Genomic DNA, 21,538 nt, shown 5'->3' on the forward strand with positions numbered 1-21,538 from the left:
TAACTCCCCGCTATACTCCCCGGGGAACTCCCTTCTACTCTCCCCGGGGAACTCCCTCTATACTCCCTGGAGAACTCCCTGCTATACTCCCCAGGGAACTCCCTGCTATACTCCCCAGGGAACTCCCTGCTATACTCCCCGGGGAACTCCTTGCTGCACTCCTCGGGGAACTCCCTGCTGCACTCCCTGGGGAACTCCCTGCTATACTCCCTGGGGAACTCCCCGCTATACTCCCCAGGAAACTCCCTTCTACTCTCCCCGGGGAACTCCCTGCTATACTCCCTGGGGAACTCCCCGCTATACTCCCCGGGGAACTCCCTGCTATACTCCCCAGGAAACTCCCTACTATACTCCCGGGGAACTCCCCGCTATACTCCCGGAGAACTCCTTGCTATACTCCCGGGGAACTCCCTGCTACACTCCCCGGGGAACTCCTTGCTATACTCCCCGGGTAACTCACTACTATACTCCCGGTGAACTCCATGCTATACTCCCCAGGGAACTCCATGCTATACTCCCCGGGGAACTCCATGCTATACTCCCCGGGGAACTCCATGCTATACTCCCCGGGGAACTCCATGCTATACTCCCCGGGGAACTCCATGCTATACTCCCCGGGGAACTCCATGCTATACTCCCCGGGGAACTCACTGATACACTCCCCGGGGAACTCCCTGCTACACGCCCCGGGGAACTCCCTCCTATACTCCCCGGGGAACTCCCTGCTATACTCCCCAGGAAACTCCCTACTATACTCCCGGGGAACTCCCCGCTATACTCCCGGAGAACTCCTTGCTATACTCCCGGGGAACTCCCTGCTACACTCCCCGGGGAACTCCTTGCTATACTCCCCGGGTAACTCACTACTATACTCCCGGTGAACTCCATGCTATACTCCCCAGGGAACTCCATGCTATACTCCCCGGGGAACTCCATGCTATACTCCCCGGGGAACTCCCTGCTATACTCCCCGGGGAACTCCATGCTATACTCCCCGGGGAACTCCATGCTATACTCCCCGGGGAACTCCATGCTATACTCCCCGGGGAACTCCATGCTATACTCCCCGGGGAACTCACTGATACACTCCCCGGGGAACTCCCTGCTACACGCCCCGGGGAACTCCCTCCTATACTCCCCGGGGAACTCCATCCTATACTCCCCGGGGAACTCCCTTCTATACTCCCCGGGGAACTCCCTTCTATACTCCCCGGGAACCCCTGCCTATACTCCCCGGGGAACTCCCTGCTATACTCCCCGGGGAACTCCCTGCTATACTCCCCAGGGAACTCCCTGCTATACTCCCCAGGGAACTCCCTGCTATACTCCCCGGGGAATTCCATCCTATACTCCCCGGGGAACTCCCTCCTATACTCCCCGGGGAACTCCCTCCTATACTCCCCGGGGAACTCCCTCCTATACTCCCCGGGGAACTCCCTCCTATACTCCCCGGGGAACTCCCTCCTATACTCCCCGGGGAACTCCCTCCTATACTCCCCAGAGAACTCCTTGCTATACTGCCCAAGGAACTCCCTGCTACAATCCCCCGGAACCCCCTGCTAATACTGACACACTGCCCGGAGACTCCCTGTAAATACTGACGCACTCTCCGGGGACTCCCTGTAAATACTGACACACTCCCCGGGGACTCCCTGTAAATACTGACGCACTCTCCGGGGACTCCCTGTAAATACTGACACATTCCCCGGGGACTCCCTGTAAATACTGACACAATCTCCGGGGACTCCCTGTAAATACTGACACATTCCCCAGGAACCCCCTGTAAATACTGACACAATCCCCAGGGACCCCCTGTAAATACTGACACATTCCCCGGGGACCCCACTGTCAATAATGACACATTCCCCAAAGACCCCTGAATATTGTCAATCTTTCTCATTTTCTCTCTTCTCTCTCTGTAGACTATATGGATCCAGATGTTGATACTGCTAGCAACAACGCTGACGGTGAGTTGCTCTCTGAGTATCACTGGGGGAGAGGTGGGTGTGGGGGTTAAACCCCTCTCCCGATAGCAGTGCGTTGCTGTAATCAATCAGATTGAAATGTGAGTAATCACACGCCACACTCCCCAGGGAACTCCCCGCTTCACTCCCCGGGGAACTCCCTCCTATACTCGCCGGGGAATTCCCCGCCACACTCCCCGGGGAACTCCCTGCTACATTCCCCGGGGAACTCCCTGCTACAATCCCGGGGAACTCCCTGCTACACTCCCCGGGGAACTCCCTGCTACACTCCCCGGGGAACTCCCTGCTACACTCCCCGGGGAACTCCCTGCTACACTCCCCGGGGAACTCCCTGCTACACTCCCCGGGGAACTCCCTGCTATACGCCCTGGGGAACACCCTGCTATACTCGCCGGGGAATTCCCCGCTACACTCCCTTGGGAACTCCCAGCTATACTCCCCGGGGAACTCCCTCCTATACTCGCCGGGGAATTCCCTGCTACACTCCCCAGTAAACTCCCTCCTATACTCCCCGGGGAACTCCCTCCTATAATCCCCAGAGAACTCCTTGCTATACTGCCCAAGGAACTCCCTGCTACAATCCCCCGAAACCCCCTGTCAATACTGACACACTGCCCGGAGACTCCCTGTAAATACTGACACACTCCCCGGAGACTCCCTGTAAATACGACGCACTCTCCGGGGACCCCCTGTAAATACTGACACATTCCCCAGGAACCCCCTGTAAATACTGACACAATCTCCGGGGACTCCCTGTAAATACGACGCACTCCCCGGGGACCCCCTTTAAATACTGACACAATCCCCGGGGACCCCACTGTCAATACTGACACATTCCCCAAAGACCCCTGTAAATACCGACACATTCCCAAAGACCCCTGAATATTGTCAATCTTTCTCATTTTCTCTCTTCTCTCTCTGTAGACTATATGGATCCAGATGTTGATACTGCTAGCAACAACGCTGACGGTGAGTTGCTCTCTGAGTATCACTGGGGGAGAGGTGGGTGTGGGGTTAAACCCCTCTCCCGATAGCAGTGCGTTGCTGTAATCAATCAGACTGAAATGTGAGTAATCACACGCCACACTCCCCAGGGAACTCCCCGCTGCACTCCCCGGGGAACTCCCATCTATACGCCCTGGGGAACACCCTGCTACACTCCCCGGGGAACTCCCTCCTATACTCGCCGTGGAATTCCCCGCTGCACTCCCCGGGGAACTCCCTGCTACATTCCCCGGGGAACTCCCTGCTACATTCCCCGGGGAACTCCATCCTATACTCGCCGGGGAATTCCCCGCTACACTCCCCGGGGAACTCCCAGCTATACTCCCGGGGAACTCCCCGCTACACTCCCCGGGGAACACCCTGCTATACTCCCCGGGGAACTCCCTGCTACACTCTCCGGGGAACTCCCTGCTATACTCCCCGGGAACTCCCTGCTATACTCCCCGGGGAACCCCCGCCTTTACTACCCGGGAACTCCCTCCCATTCTTCCCGGGATCTCCCTGCTATACTCCCGGGGAACTCACTCCTATATTCCCCGGGGAACTCCCTCCTATATTCCCCGGGGAACTCCCTCCTATATTCCCCGGGGAACTCCCTCCTATACTCCCCGGGAACCCCCGCCTTTACTCCCCGGGAAACTCCCTCCTATACTTCCCGGGAACTCTCTGCTACACTCCTGGGGAACTCCCTCCTATACTCCCCGGGAAACTCCATCCTATACTCCCCGGGAACTCCCTGCTATACTCCCCCGGAACCCCCTGCTAATACTGACACACTCCCCCGGAATCCCCTGCTAATACTGACACACTCCCAGGGGACCCCACTGTCAATACTGACACTCTCCCGGGGACCCCCCCTGTAAATACTGACACAATCCCCAGGGACCCCTGTAAATACTGACACATTCCCCAGGGACCCCTGTAAAGACTGACACACTCCCCAGGGACCCCTGTAAATACTGACACACTCCCCAGGGGCCCCTGTAAATACTGACACACTCCCCAGGGACCCCTGTAAATACTGACACACTCCCCGGGGACCCCACTGTAAATACTGACACCCTTCCCGGGGACCCCCCCTGTAAATACTGACACACTCCCAAAGACCCCTGAATATTGTCAATCTTTCTCATTTTCTCTCTTCTCTCTCTGTAGACTATATGGATCCAGATGTTGATACTGCTAGCAACAACGCTGACGGTGAGTTGCTCTCTGAGTATCACTTGGGGAGAGGTGGGTGTGGGGGTTAAACCCCTCTCCCGATAGCAGTGCGTTGCTGTAATCAATCAGATTGAAATGTGAGTAATCACACGCCACACTCCCCAGGGAACTCCCCGCTACACTCCCCGGGGAACTCCCCGCTACACTCCCCGGGGAACTCCCTGCTACACTCCCCGGGGAACTCCCTGCTACACTCCCCGGGGAACTCCCTGCTACACTCCCCGGGGAACTCCCTGCTACACTCCCCGGGGAACTCCCTGCTATACTCCCCGGGGAACTCCCTGCTACACTCCCCGGGGAACTCCCTGCTACACTCCCCGGGGAACTCCCTGCTACACTCCCCGGGGAACTCCCTGCTACACTCCCCGGGGAACTCCCCGCTACACTCCCCGGGGAACTCCCTGCTACACTCCCCGGGGAACTCCCTGCTACACTCCCCGGGGAACTCCCTGCTACACTCCCCGGGGAACTCCCTGCTACACTCCCCGGGGAACTCCCTGCTACACTCCCCGGGGAACTCCCTGCTATACTCCCCGGGGAACTCCCTGCTACACTCCCCGGGGAACTCCCTGCTACACTCCCCGGGGAACTCCCTGCTACACTCCCCGGGGAACTCCCTGCTACACTCCCCGGGGAACTCCCTGCTATACTCCCCGGGGAACTCCCTGCTATACTCCCCGGGGAACTCCCTGCTACACTCCCCGGGGAACTCCCTGCTACACTCCCCGGGGAACTCCCTGCTACACTCCCCGGGGAACTCCCTGCTACACTCCCCGGGGAACTCCCTGCTACACTCCCCGGGGAACTCCCTGCTACACTCCCCGGGGAACTCCCTGCTACACTCCCCGGGGAACTCCCTGCTATACTCCCCGGGGAACTCCCTGCTATACTCCCCGGGAACTCCCTGCTACACTCCCCGGGGAACTCCCTGCTACACTCCCCGGGGAACTCCCTGCTACACTCCCCGGGGAACTCCCTGCTACACTCCCCGGGGAACTCCCTGCTACACTCCCCGGGGAACTCCCTGCTACACTCCCCGGGGAACTCCCTGCTACACTCCCCGGGGAACTCCCTGCTACACTCCCCGGGGAACTCCCTGCTACACTCCCCGGGGAACTCCCTGCTACACTCCCCGGGGAACTCCCTGCTACACTCCCCGGGGAACTCCCTGCTACACTCCCCGGGGAACTCCCTGCTACACTCCCCGGGGAACTCCCTGCTACACTCCCCGGGGAACTCCCTGCTACACTCCCCGGGGAACTCCCTGCTACACTCCCCGGGGAACTCCCTGCTACACTCCCCGGGGAACTCCCTGCTACACTCCCCGGGGAACTCCCTGCTACACTCCCCGGGGAACTCCCTGCTACACTCCCCGGGGAACTCCCTGCTACACTCCCCGGGGAACTCCCTGCTACACTCCCCGGGGAACTCCCTGCTACACTCCCCGGGGAACTCCCCTGGCTACACTCCCCGGGAACTCCCCGGGGAACTCCCCGCTACACTCCCCGGGGAACTCCCCGCTACACTCCCCGGGGAACTCCCCGCTACACTCCCCGGGGAACTCCCTGCTACACTCCCCGGGGAACTCCCTGCTACACTCCCCGGGGAACTCCCTGCTACACTCCCCGGGGAACTCCCTGCTACACTCCCCGGGGAACTCCCTGCTACACTCCCCGGGGAACTCCCTGCTACACTCCCCGGGGAACTCCCTGCTACACTCCCCGGGGAACTCCCTGCTACACTCCCCGGGGAACTCCCTGCTACACTCCCCGGGGAACTCCCTGCTACACTCCCCGGGGAACTCCCTGCTACACTCCCCGGGGAACTCCCTGCTACACTCCCGGGGAACTCCCTGCTACACTCCCCGGGGAACTCCCTGCTATACTCCCCGGGGAACTCCCTGCTACACTCCCCGGGGAACTCCCTGCTACACTCCCCGGGGAACTCCCTGCTACACTCCCCGGGGAACTCCCTGCTACACTCCCCGGGGAACTCCCTGCTACACTCCCCGGGGAACTCCCTGCTACACTCCCCGGGAACTCCCTGCTACACTCCCCGGGGAACTCCCTGCTACACTCCCCGGGGAACTCCCTGCTACACTCCCCGGGGAACTCCCTGCTACACTCCCCGGGGAACTCCCCGCTACACTCCCCGGGGAACTCCCTGCTACACTCCCCGGGGAACTCCCTGCTGCACTCCCCGGGGAACTCCCTGCTACACTCCCCGGGGAACTCCCTGCTACACTCCCCGGGGAACTCCCTGCTACACTCCCCGGGGAACTCCCTGCTACACTCCCCGGGGAACTCCCTGCTACACTCCCCGGGGAACTCCCTGCTACACTCCCCGGGGAACTCCCTGCTACACTCCCCGGGGAACTCCCCGCTACACTCCCCGGGGAACTCCCCGCTACACTCCCCGGGGAACTCCCTGCTACACTCCCCAGGAACTCCCTGCTACACTCCCCGGGGAACTCCCTGCTACACTCCCCGGGGAACTCACTGCTACACTCCCCGGGGAACTCACTGCTACACTCCCCGGGGAACTCACTGCTACACTCCCCGGGGAACTCACTGCTACACTCCCCGGGGAACTCACTGCTACACTCCCCGGGGAACTCCCTGCTACACTCCCCGGGGAACTCCCTGCTACACTCCCTGGGGAACTCACTGCTACACTCCCAGGGGAATTCACTCCTATACTCCCCAGGAAACTCCATCCTATACTTCCCGGGAACTCCCTCCTATACTTCCCGGGAACTCCCTCCTATACTCCCCGGGGAACTCCCTCCTATACTCCCCGGGGAACCCCCGCCTATACTCCCCGGGGAACTCCCTCCCATTCTTCCCGGGAACTCCCTGCTATACTCCCGGGGAACTCACTCCTATATTCCCCGGGAAACTCCCTCCTATATTCCCCGGGGAACTCCCTCCTATATTCCCCGGGGAACTCCCTCCTATACTCTCCAGGAACCCCCGCCTTTACTTCCCAGGAAACTCCCTCCTATACTTCCCGGGAACTCTCTGCTACACTCCTGGGGAACCCCCTCCTATACTCCCTGGGAAACTCCATCCTATACTCCCCGGGGAACTCCCTGCTATACTCCCCCGGAACCCCCTGCTAATACTGACACACTCCCCAGAGACCCCCTATAAATACAGACACCATCCCCGGGGACCCCCTGTAAATACTGACACACTCCCCGGGGACACCCTGTAAATACTGGCAAACTCTCCGGGGACCCCCTGTAAATACTGACACACTCCCCAGGGACCCCTGTAAATACTGACACAATCCCCAGGGACCCCTGTAAATACTGACACACTCCCCAGGGACCCCCTGTAAATACTGACACACTCCCCGGGGACCCCCTGTAAATACTGACACAATCCCCAGGGACCCCCTGTAAATACTGACAAACTCCCCAGGGACCCCCTGTAAATACTGACACACTCGCTGAGCAGCCCCTGAAAATACTGTCACTCCCCGGGAACACCCCCTGTAAATACTGACACACTCCCCGGGGACCCCCTGTAAATACTGACACACTCCCCGGGGACACCCTGTAAATACTGACACACTCCCCGGGGACCCCCTGTAAATACTGACACAATCCCCAGGGACCCCTGTAAATACTGACACACTCCCCGGGGACCCCCTGTAAATACTGACACACTCCCCGGGGACCCCCTGTAAATACTGACACACTCCCCGGGGACCCCCTGTAATATTGATACACTCCCCACGGACCCCCCTGTAAATACTGACACACTCCCCGGGGACCCCCTGTAAATACTGACACACTCCCCAGCGACCCCCTGTAAATACTGACACAATCCCCAGGGACCCCTGTAAATACTGACACACTCCCCGGGGACCCCCTGTAAATACTGACACACTCCCCAGGGACCCCCTGTAATATTGATACACTCCCCACGGACCCCCCTGTAAATACTGACACACTCCCCGGGGACCCCCTGTAAATACTGACACACTCCCCGGGGACCCCCTGTAATATTGATACACTCCCCACGGACCCCCCTGTAAATACTGACACACTCCCCGGGGACACCCTGTAAATACTGACACACTGCCCAGGGACCTCTGTAAATACTGACACAATCCCCAGGGACCCCTGTAAATACTGACACACTCCCCGGGGACCCCCTGTAAATACTGACACACTCCCCAGGGACCCCCTGTAATATTGATACACTCCCCACGGACCCCCTGTAAACACTGACACACTCCCCGGGGACCCCACTGTAAATACTGACACAATCCACGGGGACTCGCTGTAAATACTGACACACTCCCTAGGGACACCCTGTAAATACTGACACACTCCCCGGGGACCCCCTGTAAACACTGACACACTCCCCGGGGACCCCCCTGTAAATACTGACACACAATCCACGGGGACTCGCTGTAAACACTGACACACTCCCCGGGGACCCCACTGTAAATACTGACACAATCCACGGGGACCGCCTGTAAATACTGACACACTCCCCGGGGACCCCCTGTAAATACTGACACACTCCCCGGGGACTCCTTGTAAATACTGACACAATCCCCAGGGACCCCTGTAAATACTGACACACTCCCCAGGGACCCCCTGTAAATACTGACAAACTCCCCAGGGACCCCCTGTAAATACTGACACACTCCCCGGGGACCCCACTGTAAATACTGACACAATCCACGGGGACTCGCTGTAAATACTGACACACTCCCCAGGGACCCCCCTGTAAATACTGACACACTCCCCAGGGACCCCCCTGTAAATACTGACACACTCCCCAGGGACCCCCTGTAATATTGATACACTCCCCACGGACCCCCCTGTAAATACTGACACACTCCCCGGGGACCCTCTGTAAATACTGACACACTCCCCGGGGACCCTCTGTAAATACTGACACAATCCACGGGGACCGCCTGTAAATACTGACACACTCCCCGGGGACCCTCTGTAAATACTGACACACTCCCCGGGGACCCCCTGTAAACACTGACCCACTCCCCGGGGACCCCACTGTAAATACTGACACAATCCACGGGGACTCGCTGTAAATACTGACACACTCCCCGGGGACCCCCTGTAAACACTGACACACTCCCCGGGGACCCCACTGTAAATACTGACACAATCCACGGGGACTCGCTGTAAACACTGACACACTCCCCGGGGACCCCACTGTAAATACTGACACAATCCACGGGGACTCGCTGTAAACACTGACACACTCCCCGGGGACCCCACTGTAAATACTGACACAATCCACGGGGACCGCCTGTAAATACTGACACACTCCCCGGGGACCCCCTGTAAATACTGACACACTCCCCGGGGACTCCTTGTAAATACTGACACAATCCCCAGGGACCCCTGTAAATACTGACACACTCCCCAGGGACCCCCTGTAAATACTGACAAACTCCCCAGGGACCCCCTGTAAATACTGACACACTCCCCGGGGACCCCACTGTAAATACTGACACAATCCACGGGGACTCGCTGTAAATACTGACACACTCCCCAGGGACCCCCCTGTAAATACTGACACACTCCCCAGGGACCCACCCCCCTGTAAATACTGACACACACCCCGGGGACCCCCTGTAAATACTGACACAATCCCCAGGGACCCCTGTAAATACTGACACACTCCCCGGGGACCCCCTGTAAATACTGACACACTCCCCGGGGACCCCCTGTAAATACTGACACACTCCCCGGGGACCCCCTGTAAATACTGACACACTCCCCAGGGACCCCCTGTAATATTGATACACTCCCCACGGACCCCCCTGTAAATACTGACACACTCCCCGGGGACCCTCTGTAAATACTGACACACTCCCCGGGGACCCTCTGTAAATACTGACACACTCCCCGGGGACCCCCTGTAAACACTGACCCACTCCCCGGGGACCCCACTGTAAATACTGACACAATCCACGGGGACTCGCTGTAAATACTGACACACTCCCCGGGGACCCCCTGTAAACACTGACACACTCCCCGGGGACCCCACTGTAAATACTGACACAATCCACGGGGACTCGCTGTAAACACTGACACACTCCCCGGGGACCCCACTGTAAATACTGACACAATCCACGGGGACCCCCTGTAAATACTGACACACTCCCCCGGGCACCCCACCTGTAAATACTGACACACTCCCCAGGGACCCCCCTGTAAATACTGACACACTCCCCCGCGGACCCCACCTGTAAATACTGACACACTCCCCAGGGACCCCCCTGTAAATACTGACACACTCCCCCGGGGACCCCACCTGTAAATACTGACACATTGCCCAGGGACCCCCTGTAAATACAGACACATTCCCCAAAGACCCCTGAATATTGTCAATCTTTCTAATTTTGTCTCCTCTCTCTGTAGACTATATGGATCCAGATGTTGATACTGCTAGCAACAACGCTGACGGTGAGTTGCTCTCTGAGTATCACTGGGGGAGAGGTGGGTGTGGGGGTTAAACCCCTCTCCCGATAGCAAAGTGCGTTGCTTTAATCAATCAGATTGAAATGTGAGTAATCATTTCACAGACTACATGGAGCCAGACGGTAAATCGGGAGACGAACACGAGACCAGTGAAGAGATTCAACACACTGCTGGTGAGAACTCTGTCTGCCCTGTCAGAGGGTCTATACTGAGGGAGTGCCGCACTGTCAGATGGTCAGTACTGAGGGAGCTCCGCACTGTCAGTGGGTCAGTACTGAGGGAGTGCCGCACTGTCAGAGGGTCAGTACTGAGGGAGTGCTGCATTGTCAGAGGGTCAGTACTGAGGGAGCGCCACACTGTCAGAGGGTCAGTACTGAGGGAGTGCCGCACTGTCAGAGGGTCAGTACTGAGGGAGTGCCGCACTGTCAGAGGGTCAGTACCGAGGGAGTACCGCACTGTCAGAGGGTCAGTACTGAGGGAGTGCCGCACTGTCACAGGGTCAGTACTGAGGGAGTGCTGCACTGTCAGAGGGTCAGTACTGAGGGAATGCTGCACTGTCAGAGGGTCAGTACTGAGGGAGTGCCGCACTGTCAGAGGGTCAGTACTGAGGGAGTGCCGCACTGTCAGAGGTCAGTACTGAGGGAGTGCCGCACTGTCAGAGGGTCAGTACTGAGGGAGTGCCTGCACTGTCAGAGAGTCAGTACTGAGGGAGTGCTGCACTGTCAGAGGGTCAGTACTGAGGGGGTGCTGCACTGTCAGAGGGTCAGTACTGAGGGAGTGCCGCACTGTCAGAGGGTCAGTACTGAGGGAGCGCGGCACAGTCGGAGGGTCAAGTGAAGATCTTCCCCCACTTTGGGATTTAACCGACTCGCATCTCTCGCAGGTTCGACCTCGGACAGACTGAAAACTGGCAGCCTCTACGCTGCCCCGAAGAGGAACACTCAACAACTCGACAAGGGGGGCGGTGAGAAAGGTGGGGGTGCGATAACCGACGGCAGCCACCTTGCCGCTCGTTACTCAAGTGTCTGAAACGATCTCACAGCCAGCATCGGCAGAAGAATGTGGGGCGCGTGTGTTGGTTTGGGGGGGGGGGGGGGGGGGGGGGGGGTTGTGGATTAGAAATGACCCCCCCCCCTCAATCCTGGGGCAGATATTTACCCCGTCACCACAATTACCCTCTGCATCTTTGAACACGGGACACAGGTGCAGGAGGCGGCCACTCGGCCCCTCAAGCTCCTACCAGCCCTCAATCGGGCCTGAGGCTGATCGTCTCCCACAGCTCCGCCCCCCCCCCCCCCCCCCCTCGCAGTCCTCTCGAATTCGCTCCTCGGCGTCCAACACTCCCCTCGATCTCGGTCCGCGACCTACGCGGCGACCCAGCGACCCACAGCTCTCCTGGAGTGGGGCCTTGGGGGAGAGGATTCCAAAGATTCACATCCCTTCCGAGCAAAGACATTCCGCCCTCGTCTCAATCCAAAATGGCCGACACCTTATCCCGACACTGTGAATGCCCCCTCCCCCTCCCTTCCCCCGTGTACGCCCCCTCCCCCTCCCTTCCCCCGTGTACCAGCACGGGTGGGGGGGGAACAGCCCCTCAGCATCGATCCTGATAAAAAGCCCCTTCAGAATATTATCCGTTCAATGAGGTCGCTTCTCGTTCTAAGCTCCAGGGATTTTAGGCCCGTTCTCCTCGATCTCCCCTGTGGAGACGTTCCCTCTCAGCCCTGCGATCACGGTCGCCTTCTCGGTGTGTGTGTGTGAAGGGTCTGATCTGTTTCCTTTCCTCTGCCCGCAGGCTGGAACTCGGAGAAGCAGAAGACAAGGTGTCATTACTCAGTCCCAAAGCAGAAACCACAGTCCGAGGAAGAGGAGAATGGCGAGGAAGGTAGGCACGGACTTATCGGATTCCCACGCCGCCCAGCTCTGTTGTTTCCCCGCCGGTCAGCTGCTCCCCGTCAGGGTGCACTGGACCGCCCTGTCAACAGACAGGAAGCAACAAATCCCCTTCCCCCTCATCAAACTACAGATTAACACCGCTCTGTCAGAGGGTCAGTACTGAGGGAGTGCTGCACTGTCAGAGGGTCAGTACTGAGGGAGTGCTGCACTGTCAGAGGGTCAGTACTGAGGGAGCGCTGCACTGTCAGAGGGTCAGTAGTGAGGGAGTGCTGCACTGTCAGAGGGTCAGTACTGAGGGAGTGCTGCACTGTCAGAGGGTCAGTACTGAAGGAGCTCCGCACTGTCAGAGGATGAGTGCTGAGGGAGTGCAGCACTGTCAGAGGATGAGTGCTGAGGGAGTGCCGCACTGTCAGAGGGTCAGTACTGAGGGACTGCCGCACTGTCAGAGGGTCAGTACTGAGGGAGTGCCGCACTGTCAGAGGGTCAGTACTGAGGGAGTGCCACACTGTCAGAGGGTCAGTACTGAGGGAGTGCCTCACTGTCAGAGGGTCAGTACTGAGGGAGTGCCGCACTGTCAGAGGGTCAGTACTGAGGGAGTGCTGCACTGTCAGAGGGTCAGTACTGAGGGAGTGCCGCACTGTTAGAGGGTCAGTACTGAGGGAGTGCCGCACTGTCAGAGTGTCAGTACTGAGGGAGTGACCTACCTTGTACTCTGAGATCCCTCATTAATGTAGGGCGGAACACCACGTTGTTAAGGATGCTTGGGCCTTGGCCGTCAAACTCAGTGGTTAACCTGGGCGCGGGTCTCATTGCTGTTTCTGGGATCTTGCTGTGCATAAAATAGCAGTGCGGTGTGTTGGGGGGTGGGTCACTGCGCAGGCTTTCCAAGGGCCTGCATTTCACTGGCCCAGAATCGGCACTGAATATCGCACATCCCCGAGCTGGATTGGGGGTGTACACTTTAACCGGATGGAAGTTATACTGTCACACCCGGCTGGCTTTGCTGTCTTTCAGGTTATGCCGTGCCCAATGCCAACAGCCCCGTGAAGCTGCACATTAGCCCGACGAGCACCTACACTAACCGTGAGTCTGGGGGTGGGGGACAGAGTTCTGGGCAAGCTGCGGCCGTAAATGCGGGTGAGCTTTTGGGAAACACGCGAGCGGGAGCATTGCCACTCTGCAGGGTGACCTGGGAAAGGGTGGAAGGGAATGTGCAGGGAGTGCGGCGGGGAGGGACATTCATACACAGAGCAGGCATTACACACGTTTCATAGCCACGGGATATCTCCATTGGCAAAGCCCATGGGACTGGGAGTCGGGCAAACTGGTTTGTCTCCCGATGTCTTCCCTGATTCTCTCCTATACCCGCAGAAACTGAAATGTACGAAGAGATGGACCGTTGTCAGAACACAGAACAAAAATCACACTGTGAAAATCAAGGTAAGTGTGCGAGGAAGAGATAGAGAGGAAAGCTCCCTCTACACAGTCCCCATCAAACACTCCCAGGACAGGTACAGCACGGGGTTAGATACAGAGTAAAGCTCCCTCTACACTGTCCCCATCAAACACTCCCAGGACAGGTACAGCACGGGGTTAGATACAGAGTAAAGCTCACTCTACACAGTCCCCATCAAACACTCCCAGGACAGGTACAGCACGGGGTTAGATACAGAGGAAAGCTCCCTCTACACTGTCCCCATCAAACACTCCCAGGACAGGTACAGCACGGGGTTAGATACAGAGTAAAGCTCCCTCTACACTGTCCCCATCAAACACTCCCAGGACAGGTACAGCACGGGGTTAGATACAGAGTAAAGCTCCCTCTACATTGTCCCCATCAAACACTCCCAGGACAGGTACAGCACGGGGTTAGATACAGAGTAAAGCTCCCTCTACACTGTCCCCATCAAACACTCCCAGGACAGGTACAGCACGGGGTTAGATACAGAGTAAAGCTCCCTCTACACTGTCCCCCATCAAACACTCCCGGGACAGGTACAGCACGGGGTTAGATACAGAGTAAAGCTCCCTCTACACTGTCCCCATCAAATACTCCCAGGGCAGGTACAGCACGGGGTTAGATACAGAGTAAAGCTCCCTCTACACTGTCCCCATCAAACACTCCCAGGACAGGTACAGCACGGGGTTAGATACCGAGTAAAGCTCCCTCTACACTGTCCCCATCAAACACTCCCAGGACAGGTACAGCACGGGGTTAGATACAGAGTAAAGCTCCCTCTACAGTGTCCCCATCAAACACTCCCAGGACAGGTACAGCACGGGGTTAGATACAGAGTAAAGCTCCCTCTACACTGTCCCCATCAAACACTCCCAGGACAGGTACAGCACGGGGTTAGATACAGAGTAAAGCTCCCTCTACACTGTCCTATCTTCAGGTCCTTCATTGTCTTTTCCCCGTAGATTACGAGAAGATGGAGGCTGCCCGCGGTTCCATCCAGCGGGAACAAATGCCGATGGTGGCTGAGACTCCCGAAGAAGGTACGTTGTGTGTGAGGCCGGGGGGGGGGGTTGCGTGTGGGGAGGGTTGCGTGTGGGGAGGTGCAAGCTTGCAGATCCGCACCTGGCTCGTGTTGTATCTGTCCAATTCCGATACTTCAACCAGCTCCTGAATCAAAGTTTACCCAGCTGTCTTTCTTTAAAACAAAATACGGCACAGATATAGAACAGTACAGCACAGAACAGGCCCTTCGGCCCTCAATGTTGTGCCGAGCCATGATCACCCTACTCAAACCCACGTATCCACCCTATACCCGTAACCCAACAACCCCCCCATAACCTTACTTTTATTAGGACACTACGGGCAATTTAGCATGGCCAATCCACCTAACCCGCACATCTTTGGACTGTGGGAGGAAACCGGAGCACCCGGAGGAAACCCACGCACACAGGGGGAGGACGTGCAGACTCCACACAGACAGTGACCCAGCCGGGAATCGAACCTGGGACCCTGGAGCTGTGAAGCATTTATGCTAACCACCATGCTACCCTGCTGCCCCAAGATATAATGCAACACACGTTATTCAATATAGTTAACCTGTAAATTACCCATCCCGAAACACCCGGGATTAGACGGAACTACCCGCAAAGTTGGGTATGGTGAGCTGCACATCCGATCCCCAAGGCCCTCGGGTTCCTCGTTGCTGAGATGATTCTCGCTGGCTCTTTCATCCTTCCTTGCTTCTGGTCTGGTCAAGGTCACCTCACACGTCCGGCTCGATCTGGGCTACGGTCCATCGGCATTTCAATGGGGTACGATGATCTGCTTGGTCGCAGGAGAGTGCAATGATCTTTGATGGGCGATTGATGGGACAGGGCCAGACATGCTCTGTATTTTCCCCAGTCCATCCACGAAACCCTGAGGCTTGGTTCCGGCCCAGAGCAGAAGAGAACTTACCATCATTTAGCCTCCGACGCATGGTTGGGGAGTGAATCACCTGGACATCAGACCCCGACGCCATTGAGTACTCATGAGCTGAATGCAGCCACCTGCCTTCCATTATCCATGCAGCGATTGATCTCTGAGTGTCCCTGTCCACTTCAATTCAGTGACGGAAAAGAGGGAATCGATCAGCCCCACAGACTTTGAGCAATACCGGGTGATGTTTTATTTTTTTTGTTTGCTTCGCAATGTGGGGGAATGGGATTGTTACAATCGGACGAGGAGGGGGCAGGAAGATTCTTCTTTTCCCTCTTCTCACCCGAATGCAAGAGGCTTTCTTTTCCGAGAGGGACATATTTGCCGATTCAGCTTTCCCCATGGACGTGGTTCACGGAGGTGGAGCCTGGGAAAGATTTTAGAAGGGTGAGCTCAAGAATAGGAACAGGATTAAACTTGAGACCCTGAAATAAAACCTTCTGCTTTTTCAGAATACATGAGGATGGAACGATGCCGCAATCTGTTCATGATGAAGTTCAAACTGAACGCCTCACGGTACAGCAGAGAAGATGGTGAGTGGTGGTCACGTCTCCTCTCGTGCTCTGAAGTGGGACCCTAGACAGAGAGGCGCAGGCCAGTTGAACTCAGACTGGCCTCCATCTGAGCAAAAGTGGCCAGTGTGCAAATTTAATGCGCCAATTGATCTCTGATTGACCTCAAGACAGGGGAGCGCAGGGCAGTCTGTGGAGCTGAGTCCACAAAAGATCAGCCATGATCTCATTGTGAATGGTGGAGCAGGCTCGAAGGGCCAGATGGCCTCTTCCTGCTCCTGGTTCTTGCGTCTGCAAGCTCCCCGCAGCAGTTGAACTCTCACTGACCCTCGGGGCCACGTTTACATGCAGTGAAGAGATGTGAAGAACGGTAGCTCTGCCTCGGCGGCAGAATTCCACCTGGCGGGGCACGTGGCCCTGACGGAGCCGCCCGTCGCCTGGGTAACATGAGCAGCAGGTATTTTCCAGCCTTGTCACATGGCGATGAACCAAGAGCACCAGAGAGAGTGAGGGGCGCCTATTATTTCCACGCGCCAAATGAACTCCGTCACCTCTAACATTTCCTGTTGTTTTGACGAGCTGCCAACATGGGAGTGATGCAAAAAGGGGGGGGGGGGGGGGAAACATGAGAGTTACACCCACCAACGCAAAGGTGATTGATCTTGGCAATTGATCTCTTGGTGACCATCAGGTGTGTGGCCCCGCCCCAGACGGTGTGGGCAGCATTGAAGGGCAATCAGGGAATGATACAGAGAGAGGGAGAGTGGAAAAGAGGCACGCCGGTATCTCCAGAAGAATTGGGGGGGGGGGGGGGGGCGGGGAAGAGAGACAGGGCGAGGTTACTTAACCCCAATCACGGGTATTGGGTCAAACCCAGGTGACGCTCTCCATTTCCTCCTCACAGACGCTGCGGGGAGCTTGAAGACTCCTCGGAGAAGCCACAAAGCCTTTGAAACCTTCGGCTACCCGAAGAGAGAGAATGTTCCGGAATGACTGCGGACCAAGATGCCCTCCTCCCTCTTTCCCCCCCCCCCCCTTCCGGCCCCCGATTTCCAAAACCCACCACCCCCAAAACCCTTTATTAGTGTCACAAGTAGGCTGACATTAACACTGCAATGAAGTTACTGTGAAAATCCCCTCGTCGCCACATTCGGGTATACCGAGGGAGAATTCAGAATGTCCAATTCGCCTAACAAGCACGTCTTTCGGGACTTGGAGGAAACCCACGCAGACACGGAGAGAACGTGCAGACTCCGCACCCACAGTGACCCAAGCTGGGAATCGGACCCGGGACCCTGGCGCTGTAAAGCAACCGTGCTAACCACTGTGCTACCCATATACCATATATGATGCAGGCTCCTGTGTCGGAGATTCCCTATCCTTGGGACACTCTCCGGCGATTGCAAATGAATTAACTCCGCTCTTGTTACTCGGTAAAGGGCGAAGGGAATGGGAAAGACGGAATTATAGGTCAGCGAGCCTAAGGTCAGGATAGTCAATCACAACCTGGGGGTGCGTTATCATTGACGAAGGCGGGTATTTAGAGAGCGGCCACTGAGCAGACATGATCTTATTAAAGGGGGAGTAGGCTCAAGAGGCTGAATGGCCTCCCCACTCCGTCCCCAAAGCAACCCTCTCGAACAGGGTGGTCCATACGGAAAGCTTCTGTCTGTGCCTCCGATCGACTGTGTTCAACATTGTGAATGAATCTCCAGCTCAATAAACGGGTATGAAAGCCACACACGTTCGTCACCTTGACTGTGTCCAACCAGTAAAAACACACAGGCCGCACACAGAGGGACTGGACGGGAGGCGGTTCAGCTCCGTTGGGATGTGTGCAGTCGCAGTGAACACGAAGGGGTTTGGGTCCATTGGGATTGTGCACAGTGGGAGTGAACGGGAAGGGGTTTGGGTCCATTGGGATTGTGTACAGTGGGAGTGAACGGGAAGGGGTTTGGGTCCATTGGGATTGTGCACAGTGGGAGTGAACGGGAAGGGGGTTTGGGTCCATTGGGATGGTGTACAGTGGGAGTGAACGGGAAGGGGTCTGGGTCCATTGGGATTGTGCACAGTGGGAATGAACGGGAAGGGATATGGGTCCATTGGGATTGTGTACAGTGGGAATGAACGGGAAGGGATTTGGGTGTATTGGTGTTGTGTACAGTGGGAGTGAACTGTAAGAGGTTTGGGTCCATTGGGAATGTGGATAGTGGGAGTGGACAGTGGGAGTGAACGGGAATGTGTTTGGGTCCATTGGGATTGTGCACAGTGGGAGTGTGGACAGTGGGAATGAACGGGAATGTGTTTGGGTCCATTGGGAATGTGGACAGTGGGAGAGTGGACAATGGGAGTGAACGGGAATGTGTTTGGGTCCATTGGGATTGTGTACAGTGGGAGTGAACGGGAATGTGTTTGGGTCCATTGGGATTGTGCACAGTGGGAGTGTGGACAGTGGGAATGAACGGGAATGTGTTTGGGTCCATTGGGAATGTGGACAGTGGGAGAGTGGACAGTGGGAGAGTGGACAGTGGGAGTGAACGGGAATGTGTTTGGGTCCATTGGGATTGTGTACAGTGGGAGTGAACGGGAAGGGGTTTGGGTCCATTGGGATTGTGCACAGTGGGAGTGTGGACAGTGGGAATGAACGGGAATGTGTTTGGGTCCATTGGGAATGTGGACAGTGGGAGAGTGGACAGTGGGAGAGTGGACAGTGGGAGTGAACGGGAATGTGTTTGGGTCCATTGGGATTGTGTACAGTGGGTGTGAACGGGAAGGGGTTTGGGTCCATTGGGATTGTGCACAGTGGGAGTGAACGGGAAGGGGTTTGGGTCCATTGGGAGTGTGTACAGTGGGAGTGAACGGGAAGGGGTTTGGGTCCATTAGGATTGTGCACAGTGGGAATGAACGGGAAGGGGTTTGGGTCCATTGGGATTGTGTACAGTGGGAATGAACGGGAAGGGATTTGGGTCCATTGGGATTGTGTAGAGTGGGAGTGAACTGTAAGAGGTTTGGGTCCATTGGGAATGTGGACAGTGGGAGTGAACGGGAATGTGTTTGGGTCCATTGGGATTGTGCACAGTGGGAGTGTGGACAGTGGGAATGAACGGGAATGTGTTTGGGTCCATTGGGAATGTGGACAGTGGGAGAGTGGACAGTGGGAGTGAACGGGAATGTGTTTGGGTCCATTGGGATTGTGTACAGTGGGAGTGAACGGGAAGGGGTTTGGGTCCATTGGGATTGTGTACAGTGGGTGTGAACGGGAAGGGGTTTGGGTCCATTGGGATTGTGTACAGTGGGAGAGATCGGCAAGGGGTTTGGGTCCATTGGGATTGTGTACAGTGGGAGTGAACGGGAAGGGGTTTGGGTCCATTGAGATTGTGTAGAGCGGGAGTGAACGGGAAGGGGTTTGGGTCCATTGGGATTGGGTACAGTGGGAGTGAACGGGAAGGGGTTTGGGTCCATTGGGATTGTGTACAGTGGGAGTGAACGGGAAGGGGTTTGGGTCCATTGGGATTGTGTACAGTGGGAGTCAACGGGAAGGGATTTGGGATTGTGCAGTGTCAGTTAATGAAAACCAAGAACAAACCCAGTCTACAGAGTTCACCGTATGACCATCCCCACCCTGGGTCAATCTGTCCCCCCCCTCAACCCCAAATCTGGGTACATTTCTGAACCACAATTCTTACATGTCAACAGTCACGGTGCAGTAGCCAGGACTGGCATCGGGTGGTGCCAATCGAGAACCAAATACATTCGTAAAATCATGGACGTGGCCTGGAAATCATTCATCCAACTTGGGCCCCACAAGATCACCTAAAATCCGGGTACCCCTCGCTTCCCACATCCTGTCTCCGGAAAAACTTGCTCTTAATCGCCTCAATTCCCAACTCCATTCTCCAATGTGAGAACGCCTCGATTAAATCTACCTAACCTTCTCCACTCTCAGAATTATCCCAACTTCTTGAAACACTCCGCATCCCTCCCTCTCATCAGGGTACATATCCCTCCACATTGTCTCCGACAGGTCATGTGGGAATTGCCAATGACAGCTCAGCACGATGGCTACCGCCTATAATCCTTTTTGGTTGGTGACAGAAACATTTTCGGATATCCCTTGGGCTCCAGACCAAATGGAGCAAGACTTTATACCCTTGTATTCCCGACCCCCCCTCCGCGGTAAAGGTCATTTCCCTCCCTCATCGCTTGTTGCCTCCGAGGACCAGGTTGCTGCATTTCCTGAATGGGTCACCTGACTTTCAAAATCAACACTTCCCTCCATCACACTCCAGCTGCTGTTGTGCTGTCCATTTATTGAACCTGCCCGTATCTCCCACCCAGCTTTGTATCCTCCTCACAGCTTACACTCCCACCCAGCTTTGTATCCTCACAGCTTACACTCCCACCCAGCTTTGTATCCTCCTCACAGCTTACACTCCCACCCAGCTTTGTATCCTCACAGCTTACACTCCCACCCAGCTTTGTATCCTCCTCACAGCTTACACTCCCACCCAGCTTTGTATCCTCACAGCTTACACTCCCACCCAGCTTTGTATCCTCCTCACAGCTTACACTCCCACCCAGCTTTGTATCCTCACAGCTTACACTCCCACCCAGCTTTGTATCCTCACAGCTTACACTCCCACCCAGCTTTGTATCCTCCTCACAGCTTACACTCCCACCCAGCTTTGTATCCTCACAGCTTAACCTCCAACCCAGCTTTGTATCCTCCTCACAGCTTACACTCCCTCCCAGCTTTGTATCCTCCTCACAGCTTACACTCCCACCCAGCTTTGTATCCTCCTCACAGCTTACACTCCCACCCAGCTTTGTATCCTCACAGCTTACACTCCCACCCAGCTTTGTATCCTCACAGCTTAACCTCCAACCCAGCTTTGTATCCTCCTCACAGCTTACACTCCCACCCAGCTTTGTATCCTCACAGCTTACACTCCCACCCAGCTTTGTATCCCCCTCACAGCTTCCACTCCCACCCAGCTTTTTTTTTTTTTAG

General features: G+C 56.5%; 1 protein-coding gene across 1 annotated transcript in view; it reads left to right on the forward strand.

The window, feature by feature from the left end:
• The window catches only part of LOC119955058, a 54,660-nt gene extending 37,025 nt beyond the window's left edge, over positions 1-17,635 (forward strand). The window contains exons 10-21 of the mRNA XM_038780903.1: positions 1,923-1,967; positions 2,910-2,954; positions 4,146-4,190; positions 10,624-10,668; positions 10,788-10,856; positions 11,567-11,656; positions 12,479-12,568; positions 13,594-13,662; positions 13,951-14,019; positions 15,001-15,078; positions 16,468-16,548; positions 17,432-17,635. Of these exons, the coding sequence (XP_038636831.1) occupies positions 1,923-1,967; positions 2,910-2,954; positions 4,146-4,190; positions 10,624-10,668; positions 10,788-10,856; positions 11,567-11,656; positions 12,479-12,568; positions 13,594-13,662; positions 13,951-14,019; positions 15,001-15,078; positions 16,468-16,548; positions 17,432-17,520 (815 nt within the window). The 3' untranslated portion in view covers positions 17,521-17,635. The remainder of the gene's footprint in view (positions 1-1,922; positions 1,968-2,909; positions 2,955-4,145; positions 4,191-10,623; positions 10,669-10,787; positions 10,857-11,566; positions 11,657-12,478; positions 12,569-13,593; positions 13,663-13,950; positions 14,020-15,000; positions 15,079-16,467; positions 16,549-17,431) is intronic.
• Positions 17,636-21,538: the final 3,903 nt, after the last annotated feature.

This window comes from Scyliorhinus canicula, chromosome 20 (genome assembly GCF_902713615.1).
Source record: "Scyliorhinus canicula chromosome 20, sScyCan1.1, whole genome shotgun sequence".
NCBI classification, from domain to species: domain Eukaryota; kingdom Metazoa; phylum Chordata; class Chondrichthyes; order Carcharhiniformes; family Scyliorhinidae; genus Scyliorhinus; species Scyliorhinus canicula.